Source organism: Microplitis demolitor, chromosome 10, assembly GCF_026212275.2.
Source record: "Microplitis demolitor isolate Queensland-Clemson2020A chromosome 10, iyMicDemo2.1a, whole genome shotgun sequence".
Classification (NCBI taxonomy): Eukaryota; Metazoa; Arthropoda; class Insecta; order Hymenoptera; family Braconidae; genus Microplitis; species Microplitis demolitor.
Window position 1 is genome coordinate 6,981,784 of NC_068554.1, and position 14,070 is coordinate 6,995,853.

The 14,070-nt window shown below is 24.0% G+C and overlaps 1 protein-coding gene and 1 long non-coding RNA gene across 2 annotated transcripts; one reads left to right on the top strand and one right to left on the bottom strand.

The window, feature by feature from the left end:
- Positions 1 to 1,575: 1,575 nt before the first annotated feature.
- LOC103570501 (iron-sulfur cluster assembly scaffold protein IscU) lies at positions 1,576 to 3,256 on the top strand. The gene is made up of 4 exons (XM_008548271.3): positions 1,576 to 1,822; positions 1,971 to 2,195; positions 2,547 to 2,625; positions 2,967 to 3,256. The coding sequence occupies exons 1-4, from the start codon at positions 1,733 to 1,735 to the stop codon at positions 3,065 to 3,067; spliced, it is 495 nt and encodes a 164-aa protein (XP_008546493.1). The 5' UTR covers positions 1,576 to 1,732; the 3' UTR covers positions 3,068 to 3,256.
- A 3,521-nt stretch (positions 3,257 to 6,777) lies between these two features.
- On the bottom strand, positions 6,778 to 12,417 carry LOC103570502 (uncharacterized). Its single transcript, XR_008404397.1, has 3 exons — positions 12,278 to 12,417; positions 7,040 to 7,144; positions 6,778 to 6,962 (listed from the first exon to the last, which is right to left on the bottom strand). It is a non-coding gene; the product is annotated as an uncharacterized LOC103570502 (long non-coding RNA).
- Positions 12,418 to 14,070: the final 1,653 nt, after the last annotated feature.

A 14,070-nucleotide genomic window follows, 5' to 3' on the forward strand; every position in this document is an offset into this window, starting at 1 on the left:
TGTAGTAGCGAGAGCTGGAGACGGAGCAAAATATTACAGCCGGTAGACGTTAATTTATTCTTCTGTCTATTTTTCTAAAAGTGTTTAAATAAAAAAAATTAAATTAGTGTTGTTAGTAAATTACATTTTTTAATATTATCAAGTAAATAATTAGTGTAAGTTATTAAACGTTATTAAATAGTGTTATTGAAGGTGTCAGTAATGAGTGTAAACAAATAGTGTAATTAAAAATGAGTATGAAGTAGCAAATATAAAACAGTTTATAAATTTTAAATAAATTAATAAAAATAATGAAATTTAAAAAAATGTACGTACTAATTTTTCAATTATCTTAATACGTATTTTTTAATTTTTATTCTGCTTACATTTTATTTATTTATTTCAAAATTAAAAAATTGATAATTATCAGCTATATTCACACTTATAATTCAAAAATGGCATTCAATTAATTAAAAGTAATTAAATAGTGTAGTTAAATTATGTGATTTAAAGTGTCAGTGATTAAGAGTAAATAAATAGTGTAATCCAAACAAAATGAGTGTGAGTGTAGCTGACAAGTTGCAGTTTTAAAAATTTTCGAATAAATAAATAAAATGTTAGTATATATAAAAATTTAAATATTTTAAAAATTAGTACGCGCGTTTTTTTCAATTTCATTGTTGTAATTAATTTATTGATTTATTTAAAATTAATAATTTATCTCATGTTCGCTACATTCACCTCATAGATAACTTATAAATTTTAAATAAATAAATTTATTCAAATAATGAAATTTTAAAAAATGCGCGTACTGATTTGTCAATTATCTAAATACGTGGTTTAAATTTTTTTGTACTTACTTCTTATTTGTTTATTACAAACTTTTAAAAACTACCAATTGTCGGGGCTACATTTACACTTACAATTAAAAAAAATATACTTCAAAGTGACAGGGATTGAGTGTAAATAAATAGTGTAATTAAATAGTGACATTAAACAATGTAGTGAAAGGTGTCAGTGATTGAGTGTAAATAAATAGTAAAATTACAAGTGTCAATGATCAAGTGTAATTAAATAATAAATTATGTGTGCTGTCGTCAGCAATGGATCCAATATGTATACTGAAGTCATCATTTCTTTGAATTTCATCTAATCATTCATCAAAGTATATATCACTCAATATTTAATTTTCAATAAACTTTTAAATATTTTATATTCTAATGGATTTTTTTTTCAGCTCAGATTCCAGTCTAGACATAGAACTTCCCGCTTGGTAAGTCATTTTTTATAATTTTTCATTTAAAAATAATTTTTACAAGTATCAAATTGTGCAAATTAATTTTTCATCCCACTGATGATTATTAAATATCAAATACATTTTTTTCAATTAATTTATTCAATGAACTTTTGATAAAACTGGCGCCAAGATTGGCAGCCATTTTGTTTTTCGCTGCCGGTTATTTCTGAATGCGTAGTAGGAAACAAATGCGTTGTATGATAACAGATACGATCAGTGCTGCCAGAACGTGCGATATTTTTATCCCCTCCTGCCATTACACTCAATGCTATTTCACCTCAGGAGGGAGTAAAAATATCGCACGTTCTGGCAGCACTGGATACGACGTACAACAGCTCTATCTACTCATTTCATGATCCTAAATCCCAAGTAATCAGTGAGTGAAAGTGAATTGTAACCCTAACAAGTGACAAATATTTTTATTTTGACAAGTTTAAATATCTAAATAAATAAATAATGGCTTTGTGGCGAGTATTGCCACCAAAGCTGATTAAATCATCAAAATTATTATCTCATAGTGTTCCTTGCGTTTTTTATCATCCAAATGTAAGTACATAAATAAATAGTTAACTAAACCCATCAATAAAATTGACGTTTCTCAATCTAATGCAATATCTTGTCATTATATATATAGCAGTAATTAAAAAAAAAAATAACATAATTGAATAATTTACACAATTTATTTGAATAACAGGTAATTGATCACTATGAGAATCCAAGAAATGTTGGATCTTTGGACAAAAATGACCAGCATGTCGGTACTGGTCTTGTTGGTGCACCAGCATGTGGAGATGTTATGAAATTACAAATAAAAGTTGATGCCAATGGTAAAATAATTGATGCTAAATTTAAAACATTTGGCTGCGGATCTGCTATTGCATCAAGTTCACTTGCTACTGAATGGGTTAAAGGAAAAACTGTAAATAATAATAATTACTATTAGCGGCTACTTTTTTCATTATTTATCTGTTAAAAAAATTTTTTTAACTTCAAATATCTGCTAACTTTACTATCATACTTCTATGACAATAAATTTAGCAGACATTTAAAAATATTTGGATTTTTTTTTAACAAAAAATAAATTTTAAAAAAATATTTTGAAAAATTGCTCGTATAGTTTATGGAATTTTCGGCATATGCATTTTTTTATAAATATATTATTTTCATTATTTATTTGTTGAAAACAATGTTTTTTAACTTGAAATGTCTGATAACTTTACTTTAATGCTACTTCTATAATAATTTTAAAAATTATCTTGATGATCTTTAGGTTGATCAAGCTTTGGAGCTGAAAAATACAGATATTGCTAAGGAACTTTGTCTTCCACCGGTCAAGCTGCACTGTTCGAGTAAGTTAATTTATTTAACTACGTTAATTATCAAGTAACTATAGACACTAATAAATGAGTGTGAATTTAGCAGACATCAGACAGATTTACAATTATTAATAAATATAGTTACTCTAAATAGAGTAAATAATTGATAAAATTAAATTTAAAAAAAATGTGCAATTGAAAAAATTTTAAATCGATAAGTGCATTTTTTATAAATATTATTTTTTTGATTATTTACTCTATTTATTTATAACTTTAAATTTGTCTGATGTCTGCTACATTCACATTTATCATTAATAAATATATTAATGTTGATATTTTAAATATCGATTATGACAACAATTTATTTATTCAAGTGCTTGCTGAAGATGCAATAAAAGCAGCGTTATCTGACTACAGAATTAAACAACAAGATAAAGCAAAAAACAACACTGAAGCTAAGTCACAAACTGTTTAAGTAATAGTTAGTTATTTCCTAATGTATCGAAATAATGAATGAGTAATTATATTAATAAATATAATTTAGCTACTGAGTCTTTTCTGACTTTATTATTAGTTAAGAGACAATTATCAAAATAATTATTATGTCAGAATATTTAAGTATCATGGAGTTTTTTTTATGTCAATAAATATGTTTGTAGATATTCATGTCTGGTTATTTTGTTTTATTAATCCTTGTTAGTTTTATTGGCATTATGACAAATCGCTCCAAAACCTCTCTATGCTTAAACAACTCTATAGAATTTCTCTACCTAAAACATGTCTATCGTAAAATAAAACTATCTTTGAACTGACCACTCCAAAACATCTCTATCCAAAACAACTCTCCTCAAGCGTGAAATGAAATTTGAAACTTTTCTATACAATGCCAATACTATTCGAAATAACACTATTCATTATCTATTTAACTTGAAAATCATCAGTAACTGAGGAAACATGTTAATTAACATGGAAATTCACGTGTTTTTTCAATCGCCGATTATTTGCCAGTTAAATCGATAATGAATAGTGTTATTTCGAATAGTATTGACATTGTATAGAAAAGTTTCAAAATTAAGTTTGCGCTTGAGGAGAGTTTGACTGCCCAATTTGGTAGTGTCACTTTTTATCTAAAGACAAAACATCCGCGATAAAATATCCGAATACAATTTATCCGATGGACAAAATATCCCCAGACTAAATACTCGATAGATAAAATATCCTCGACTAAATATCTTATAATATAAATACTTTTAATATAAATAGTACGGTACCCAGATAGCAAAATGACGTCTTGATGAGTTCTGAATGAGTTCCTATTTATGATTTGGACGTCTCATCCACATCTTAAAGAAGTCTTTAACAAGTTTTCAAGATGTCGAATGAGCCACCTAGCGAACTCAGTAAGACGTCTTTAAAAAGAGTTCCTAAAGAGTTTGTTTTTCTGACTTCGCAAATCAGACTTCAGTATAAATTTACCATGACGTCTTAAAGAGCTCCTAATTTTGACTTCATAAAGAAGTTAAAAAAAGAATACATTTAGACGTCACAAAATTGACGTCTTATTTATGGAGTCATCAAGAAATCTTAATTAAGAGTTCTTAAAAATGACACCTTTAAGAAGTCATGATAAGACTTCTTGAGGACGCCTTCAAAAAGACGTAAAGCAGTCTTTTCCACTTGAATGCTGTCTGCGTGAGCTTTTATCAGGAATGTTTAATATATTTTCACATAAAATTTGACTGTGTGATATTAAAAGTAGATCAATGCATATGCTTGAAATCGTACTGTGCCCTTTTTTCACAGATTTTGGGTGGGTATTATTTTGGCAATGGGTCAACACATATGCTTGGAATGGTACGGTACCTGTTTATCGAAAACCATTAATTATTTTTTCACTCAAAATATATTTTTCTGAATAAGATTTATCGACAAGATATTTTGTCACGAATTTTTTGTCTATTGAACTCTTTAGTCCGGGGATATTTTGTGTATCGGATATTTTATCGAGGATATTTTGTCGGGGATATTTTATTCATGAGCTACGAGTCGTGCTATACTCAATTTCAAAACATAGTAAGAGAAAAATTATTCAAAATCAATTTTTTAGTATTTTTAGTTCCAGAGGGGTCTTGTGGACATGATTCAATATATATTTCAAAAATTTTATTTTTATCAGTTACTGTTTTTAAATTGGGCAGCCGAGTTGTTCTGAATAGAGATATTTTGGAATAACCAGTTCAAAGATAGTTTTATTTTACGATATAATTGTTTTAGGTAAAGAAACTCTATAGAGTTGTCTGAGCATAGAAAAGTTTTGAGCGACTTGTATTTATGTCGTTTTATTTTTACATTGTTCATTTATAGTCGTGATAGGTTGATTTTATTTCTTATTTTGATGTTAGTAATTTTAAATTATTCTTAGAGAGGAAATAATATTTTTTAGGTAGTATTGCATTTTTCAAAAATTCATAATTTTAATTACATATATTAAATAATTGTCGAGGTTTAAAATTTTGAGGGAATCTATAGATCCCAGGTAGATCATGGCCGTCGATTATTGCGAACTGTAATAAATTTCGCGAGTTTAAATATTTCTCATCACCTTACTCAGTTACCCTCTTGTTATACGAGTATGTGAAGGTGCAATTTTTTTTGGCAGATGTGGTTAGCGCCAAAAAAAATAAGATTATCTGACAGTTAGGGGAACTCTGGGGTAGTTGGAATAAATTTATAGTGTAGGTAAAATAAGGTATGCCGTCAACTGATCTCAACAATTTTATATCACGACAAGTGATCCCTACGAATTGATTCCATCGACAATTAAATTTTATCAACAACTAATTTACATAATTTAACTTATTATATTTATAACAGCGAATTTTAATTACTAGTAACACAGTAATTAATTAATAATTAATTATTTTATGAAATTGTCTGTGGGATCACTTGTCGGAATCAGCTGTCATGGAATCGTAAAATAGTAAGGGACTTATAGGCACCTTAGGATAAAGGTTCAGTTAATTTTTGTTTTATTAATTAATTAGTGGAGTGTAAAGAGCAGGCTGATTAATTTGGATTCATCAGAGTACTAGAGGAGTTGCTTCCGCTGAGTCCTTCAACTAACTGCTTTTTTCTTTGCACCCTTCAATCACCCAGATAGTCAGGGTTACTTAGCAAAAGTTTCCTTCCAATTTTTCCGTCCAATACTGAAGGTAGATTTCGTATAATCTGATTTCCCAGTTTGATGAGAAAATTTCCCTTCAATTTGACGGCAAATATACATCAGCTTCTGTCATTCAATTTTCTAACTACAATAGGATTGAAATATATAGTGCAAATTGACCGAAAGTTGGCTGAAAAATTGGTTTTTACTTCAAGTTTTGCTGGCATTTTGTCGTCTGATATCGACCGTAGATTTCAGGCAAGTTGAGAACAATTTGCGGGCCGAGTGGCTATCAGGGTATATATTAAAAAACTCAATACAGTGATGCATCTCAGGTTCCTTATGCTGCGTTGATGTTCTTTAAATGCTTATCAGAGATATTTCCATTCTAACGCATTCGAATTAATTTATAAAAAAAATAATTACATAAATTTTATTTGATTAAAGATAAAAGTACAAAAATTAATTCTTAAAAAAATTTTTTTTAATTAAAAATAAACTTTTAACACAAGCAACATTATCAATATTTATATATGATATATTATATGAATTACATGTACCGTAAGTACGCGTCATTTATATTAAAAATTTAAAATTTTTCATAAATTAAAACTTCAAACAAATTTATCCTCCAGTAATTCATTAGCTGTAGATTTCATAATTTAAAATAAAAAAAAATAGTCTTAGCTCAATAATACACTTATTATTATTACTAATTTATTAATTTTATTATTAATTATTATTATAATTTATTAAATGCATAAACAAAAGTAATTTTATTTTAAAAAGTAATAATTAATTTATCACTTACCTAAAAATTTTCATTTTTTTCACTTTACTATCAAAGCAATTTCGCGTTACTAAAACCAAAAGGGCGTATAAAATTTTTTTTTTTGCTCCAATCAATGTAAAAATGTTGAAAACATTAAAATCTATGGAGAAAACAAAAAAAAAAAATTTTTGTTGTACGCCCCTTTAGTTTTGAGAAAATTTTTTTTTAAAGTCACAAGGAAGTATCCTGTTTTTTTTTATTTATTATCAATCATAGGTCAGAGTAAGAAAAAAAATTTTCAGGGTACTAAAAATTCACACCACAATTTAATTTATATGAACAAATATTTCGTTAAGTGAAAAAACGAATAAAAAATAAATTAATCAGGGTATTAGTCCTATTATATGCCATCTTCATCGTCAAGATCATCTGTACCTATGATTATAAAGAAAAAGATTTTTTAATTTTTTTTAGAGTATAATTTGATAATAAAAAAGTTTATAAACTATTACCATCGCTGAAAATTACTTTGATAATATTGATGATCTTTTTGTGGGACGATGCCTGATGCACAAAAATGATTCGAGACATCAACCTTACTTCGAGATATTGGTATTCTAGAATTATAACAATTCTCAAAAACAACGACAATTGATTAAAAAAACAAAAAAAAACAAAAAAAAAATGAAACCTTGATTGAAAAATGAAAAATGCACCTATGAAAAATTGAAAAACTTAAAGTGCAGTTTTTTAATTTGATTAAATGAAATTTCACAGCACTCATAGAATTTAGAATTTTTTAAATGCATTTTTTTCATTCTCGAATTATATATATATATATATATTTACGTTCATTGTTGAATTAAAAAAAATATCATAAACTTAAGATTCGATCAAAATTAAATAAAAAAGTTTGGTTTTTTACTTAAATAAATATTTGTTCAGATAAATTAAGTTGTGAAGTGATAATTTTTATTACTCTGGCAAGTTTTTTTCCTACTCTGACCTATAATTGATAATAAAACGAAAAAACAGGATACGCGGAAAAAACGACTCTGTCAAAATTACAGGAAAAACTGTCAAATTTACAGATTTACTGCTGTCAACCCAAAAATGTTAATTTTACAAAGTTGAAAATGTTATTTTCACATTGTAAAAACTGTCAATCTGAAACTGTCTATTTGACAGTTTTTTGATGTAATAATTACATTTAAAAAATGCCAAATTCACTTAAAAAAAAAATGTGAAAATTACATTAAAATAATTGAAATTGTTATTTATGACTAAGAATTTTACATTTCGGAAAATGTAGATAATACACAAAAAAATATTCTGAAAATTGAAGTTTTAACTAAAAAAATTAGGTATTCGTGTAAAATAATTGTTCAAATCTGCAAACCATAGAATTGGTTTATAAATTTTGTATTATTTGATAATCAACTCTTTACAGATTATTTTTGTAAATTTGACAGTTTTTATCTGTAAATTTGACATAGTATGGTTATGTTAATTTCATATATTATATCTGTAAATTTGACACTTTTTCTTTGTAAATCTAACAAAATCTATCCATGTCATTTTGACATTCCCATTTCTGTCATTTTCACATATAATTTTTTTCCGTGTACGCCCTTATGACTTTAAAAAAATTTTTCTTAAAACCAAAAGGGCGTACAACAAAAAAAAAAAATTTTTTTTTTGTTTTCTCCATAGATTTTAATGTTTTCAACATTTATACATTGATTGGGGCAAAAAAATTTTTTTATACTCCCACACTTTTTTAAAATAATCAATGACTTTTAATTGTAATGGCCTTATTGAAATTTTGATAATTAATTAAAAAAAAATTAAAGCATTTATTGAAAAAAAGACAACGCGGTTACAATCTCGTCGAGGCCTAGATTTAAAAAAAAATTATTTACAGTTAATATCAACTAGGAGTTAAACAAAATTTGTTAAATAAATTTCAGTATAATCTTGATGTTAAATTTTTTAAGTTAAAATTTATTTACCAAATTACGTTTAACTTCTAATTGACAACAACTGTGAGTAATTTTATAAAAATCAATATCTCGGCGAAATTGTAACTGCGTTTTCCTCTTTTCAATTAATGCTTTAATTTCTTTTTTAATTAATCACTAAACTTTTGATACTGTTATGACAGTTTAAAATCATTGAATATTTTTAAAAAGTACGGGGGGGGGGGTTGTCTAAGAAAGCCCTTAAAAAAAAAAAAAAAATTTGTTTAAAATATTTCGGATAAAAGGAAAAATAAAAGGATAAAAAATGAAATATTACATTTTCTATAATATATTTTACATTATAAATCAACCATACATTAATTTTATCTTATCGTAAATGTGTTATCCGTTATATTTTTTTTAGCTTAATTAATATTTATATATATATTATTTTTTATTCATATTTTTATTTTATTTCATACATATATGTATTATTTTGTATTCACTTTTATTTATATCGCATATTTTTTAAATAATGCTATGTTATACATATATGTCTTTATATAGATTTACATACTTAATATCATACATGAATTGATTTTTTTTCAATTTTTTTAATTTTTTTTTTTTCATATTTAATCACACACCACCTTCTTGGCATTAATCTGCCTATTGCATGTCGGTGTATACAAGTATGTCATACTTTTCTATACATCTCCTATTATGTATATATAATATATATAATATATATATACTTTATAATATATATATATATGAGCATATACATATAGGTACGTTGTGTGGCTAGGTATGGTTATTTTAAATATACTTAATAGGGTGATTATGTATCAAATTAGATTGTGATTATTTTGATTTTTCGAGCATTTCATTTATTTATTATTAATAATTTTTTTTTTTCCATTTATTTCAATTCAATTCTTGTACGCAATATCTCGCATTAATTCGTTTAATTTATTTTAAAATCATACCGATCGTTAACATTTTTTTTTTATTTTTATTATCTATTCCGTTCATATTATTGTTTATTTATTTATTCATTTATTTAAATCTTCGGTATTAGCCTCGAGTGCATAAAAAAAAATGATTTTTTTTCATTTGGCAGACCGGAAGAATATTTTATCTCACTGATAAGTGCACTCAACTCTATTATTTTTTTTCCTTTCCGTTTATTTTTTTTATTTATTTGATTTTAGTTAGTTAGTTTTTTTTTCCTTTCCTTCTTTCCTTTAATTTTATCTGGTGTCAATATCATCAGTATGCCACAATAAATTGGGACTTGTAAATTATCAACGTGGTTTCGTAAAAAAAAAAAAATTAAACGGGGACTGAAAATTAATTAATTAATTATTTAATCATATGTACGGTCTTGTCAATATACAAAAATCTAATACATATATTAATTATTAATGATACTTAAAAACATTTTTTTTACATGATTGCTTTCAATTGTTCTCACATTTTGATAAAATTTTATTTTTTAAATTAATTATACATATTTACCAGTAACTAATTATATATATATATATATATATATATATATATATATTTATATTTTAATTATAATTATAATTTATAATAAAATCCTAATAAATATTTGCAATACTTTTTTTTTTACAATCAAATTGTCAATTTAATTTTCGTATTTAAAACAAAAACTTTAATTTATACAGACTAAAAAATACTTTATACATATTGATTTAAAAAAAAAATTAACTGTTTAATTTCATTATCAATTCAATCATCAATTAATTAATTTATTATTACACAATTATTTTTATTATTATTTAAATATAAAAATCTAAATAATTTTGATATTTAAAAAATAAAAACATAAAAATTAAATAATTAAATAATCTGGTGTTTAATTATTATTTATTACACCGTACGATTTCCACGATTTTATTTATAATTAACTACATATTCACATATAATTAATCATAATTACCCATATTTATTTTATTTTATTTTTTTTTTTTTACTAATTTTTAGTTTTTTTCACTAGTTTTCATTACACTGATGTTATTATTATGATTTATATTAAAAAAATCATTTAATTTATTACTTTTTTTTTTACCTATAGAGAAGAGTCCGCGCACTGAGACAATTCCAGTATTTAAATTTAAATTTAAATTTATATTCCCACGAAATATTTTTTTTAACGGGCAATTTATTTGATATAGCAAAAAAAAAAAAAAAAAGTACGAGATTTCGACTTTTAATTGCTGTTTAATATACGTACGGTAATTAATGTATGCCATTAATCATTCACTTTTTTTTCTTTAATTATTTATTTATGCATAAGATATATACATATATAATCTTACCCGTAATATGCATATTTATGCAACAATATAATTACATAAATATTATTTATTAGCTAGTCATTCATCATTTATAAATAATAATAATAATTATAATTATTATTATTATTATTATTAATGTATATTGATTTAATTATTTATATTATTTATATTTATATATATTTATATATTTATATCATTTCTGTAGGTTGAAGTTATGAAATTTATATTTTTTTTTTTATTTCTCTGTTTTTTTTTTTATTTTTTTTTTATCATCTTATTTTTTTCAATTTTTTTTTTTACACATACTAACGCTAATTTAATGCAGTGCTCTGTTATCTATATATTTATGTATGTATATAATAGTCGGCTTTACACAGATGTGCATGCGTTATTTTGATTATTAGCTCCATTTAATGTACTTCTGTTAAATTCTCGGGATAATTTAATTATCAAAATTAATTTAATAATAAACAATAATTAAATTAATATTAACATTATTACAAGTCATTGCTATATCACATCCTTATTTGGTCAATCAAAAGTCTTAACTTAAATAAATACTTTTTTTTTAGAAACTAATAATTATTTATTATTTGTTAATGGACAACATAAAAAAACAGTTTAATTAAATTAAATAAATAAATTGCCGAGATCAAAAGTTTTAAAAATTTGTAAGTAACACAAAATATCGACTAGATTATTTAAGTAAATGTAAATACAAGAAAAAAGTTGTGTACAAACAATTTAATTAATATAATGAAAGGCAGTAGTACATTTATGGAATTTTATTTAAATTTGCGCGTATGAGTATATAATAATTATTACTCAGTCAGTTTATTAAATGCGCGGCAATGTTTGTCTTAGGTGACTATTAATAAGATTAGGTGCCATTTACCAACATTATTGTTATGTTATGTTATTTTTTTTAAATATAATATTATTTATTTTATCTTATATATGCTGGGCTAAGTCCTAGGGTAATTATTTAAATTTCTATTGCTGTATTTCCACAATTATTCTAGAGGTGCATAGTGTGGATACTGTGTATATTTACTCAGAGTTATTATTATTATTATTATTATTATTATTATTATTATTATTATTATTATTATTATTATTATCATTATTATTATAATTATTATTATATGGGCCCCACAAGTGGGTTGATGTATCATTATTATCACCAGTTAATAAGATATAATTGAATTTCACTTAAAATTTATTCTTTTCCTAGTGTATAATATTTTTTTTTTATTTTTCAACTTTTTTTACACAAAGACTATCCTTTATGACTTTTATAGTGTATATTTTGATCGTTTCTCATTTTTTTTTTTTTTTTTATTTTGTTTAAATTTAAAAATTTTTTTCCTTTAATCATTATTATTATAATAATAATCATTATTTATTTTTATTATCATAGCTATAATTTTTTTTTGCATATATGGTAATTAAATAATGTACTTACAGATAAACTATCTAGCATTCCGATTAAAACAGCATTAATTTGTTTCTTATCATCGTCTTTTCATTCTAATCGCGTTTTATTCGTTATCTACTTAAGTATTAGTCTAAAATCAAATTTTGTATGCTCCTTCCTCCACTGCACTTGTGTCACTAATGTATTAAGAGTTTCAATGCTAACTACATTTTATGTATATATATATATATATATATATATATATATATATATATATATATATATATATATATATATATATATATATATATGTATGTATGTATATTATACTTGCTAACTAAGGAAATTGATGCAATTCCGGAATTTAGTTAAGATATTATTTGATGGAGACGAAAAAATTATTTTTTTATATAATCATAATTTTATTATTTAAAATTTTTCTAATTATTGTTATTATTTAAATTTTAGTATTGAATATATCGGTCGAGTTTTAAGTTCATTAACTCATTGCTAGATAAAAAATTATAAAAGAAAATATTTTACAGATAAAAGACGGTAAAATTCGATAGTAATCTTAATGATCACATGAGATCCACTAGCCGACCCCAGATAATTTTTTATTCAAAATTTCTACCTAATTTTACGAACTTTTAATTCCAAATGTCGCAATAGCTATTAAATTACAAAAAAAAGCCTAAGATGCCTTTTTTGTAGAGAATTAAAAATTCTAAATAAAATAATTTTAAAGAAACCAATCACACTTTTTTTTCTTGGTAACTTTGAAATTTTCTATGTCAAATTTTGCATTTAATTTATTAAAGTATAATTTTTCAAAGGTTAAATTTCATCGATTTAAAATCAAAGTCAATTTATTCCCCAATAATTTGTCACAAGATTTAGTTTAAAATATTTAAAATTATGAAAGTCGCCCGTATTTTTATGCAAAAAGTTGCATATTTGTTTTTTTTGTCAACGATTTTTTTTATAATTCAAAACTAAGATTAAAAATAAAAATCTATTCTCACTTTTATAAAAACGTCCAAATTTCATTTCTACAATTTATCAAAGACGCTGAGGCCTTATAGACTCTTTGCGATCCTTGTGATTCTTGCCAGAAATGAAACCGTCGAGGGTTAATTAATGATTTTGTTAAAATTACGAGCGTAGTTATCCTGCGAATAATTAAAAGAATTCAATCAATCAAATATGTGATCATATACTTAACAATTTTTTCCTAAGCACCACATATTCTATAAAGAATATCGAATTATTGCGCAATATATCTCAACTTTATTCCTAAATTGTAACAATTCAATATTTCTTAAATATATATATATATATATATATATATATATATATATATATATTTTTTTTTTTTTTTTTCTCATCATTCATTTATTTATTTATTTTTGTATTATATTATTTTGCTTATTCTGAGTCTCCATCACAATGATACGACAATACCTATGTTTCTTTATATATTTGGTAAAAATGGGAGACGGGAAACGAGGTTATAGCCGAGGAAGCTGATCGAAAAAACATAATTTAAATTCCAAAATGTTATTTTAAAAAATAAATAAATGTATAGTTATAATATCAAGTATAGATAAACAAAGTTAATTTTAGCATTTTCATCCAAAGCACATTGGAGATGGGAAATTGATGTAAGCATTTCAAAAAATTCATTTTACTAATTAATAATAATAATAATAATGACAAAAGAAAATTATAATAATAATAAATAAAAATTTATATGAATGAAGTAATAAAGGGTAATACTTTAGTAATAATAATGCGATTATATAATTAACTATTGGACTGTTGAAATTTATACAATTTTG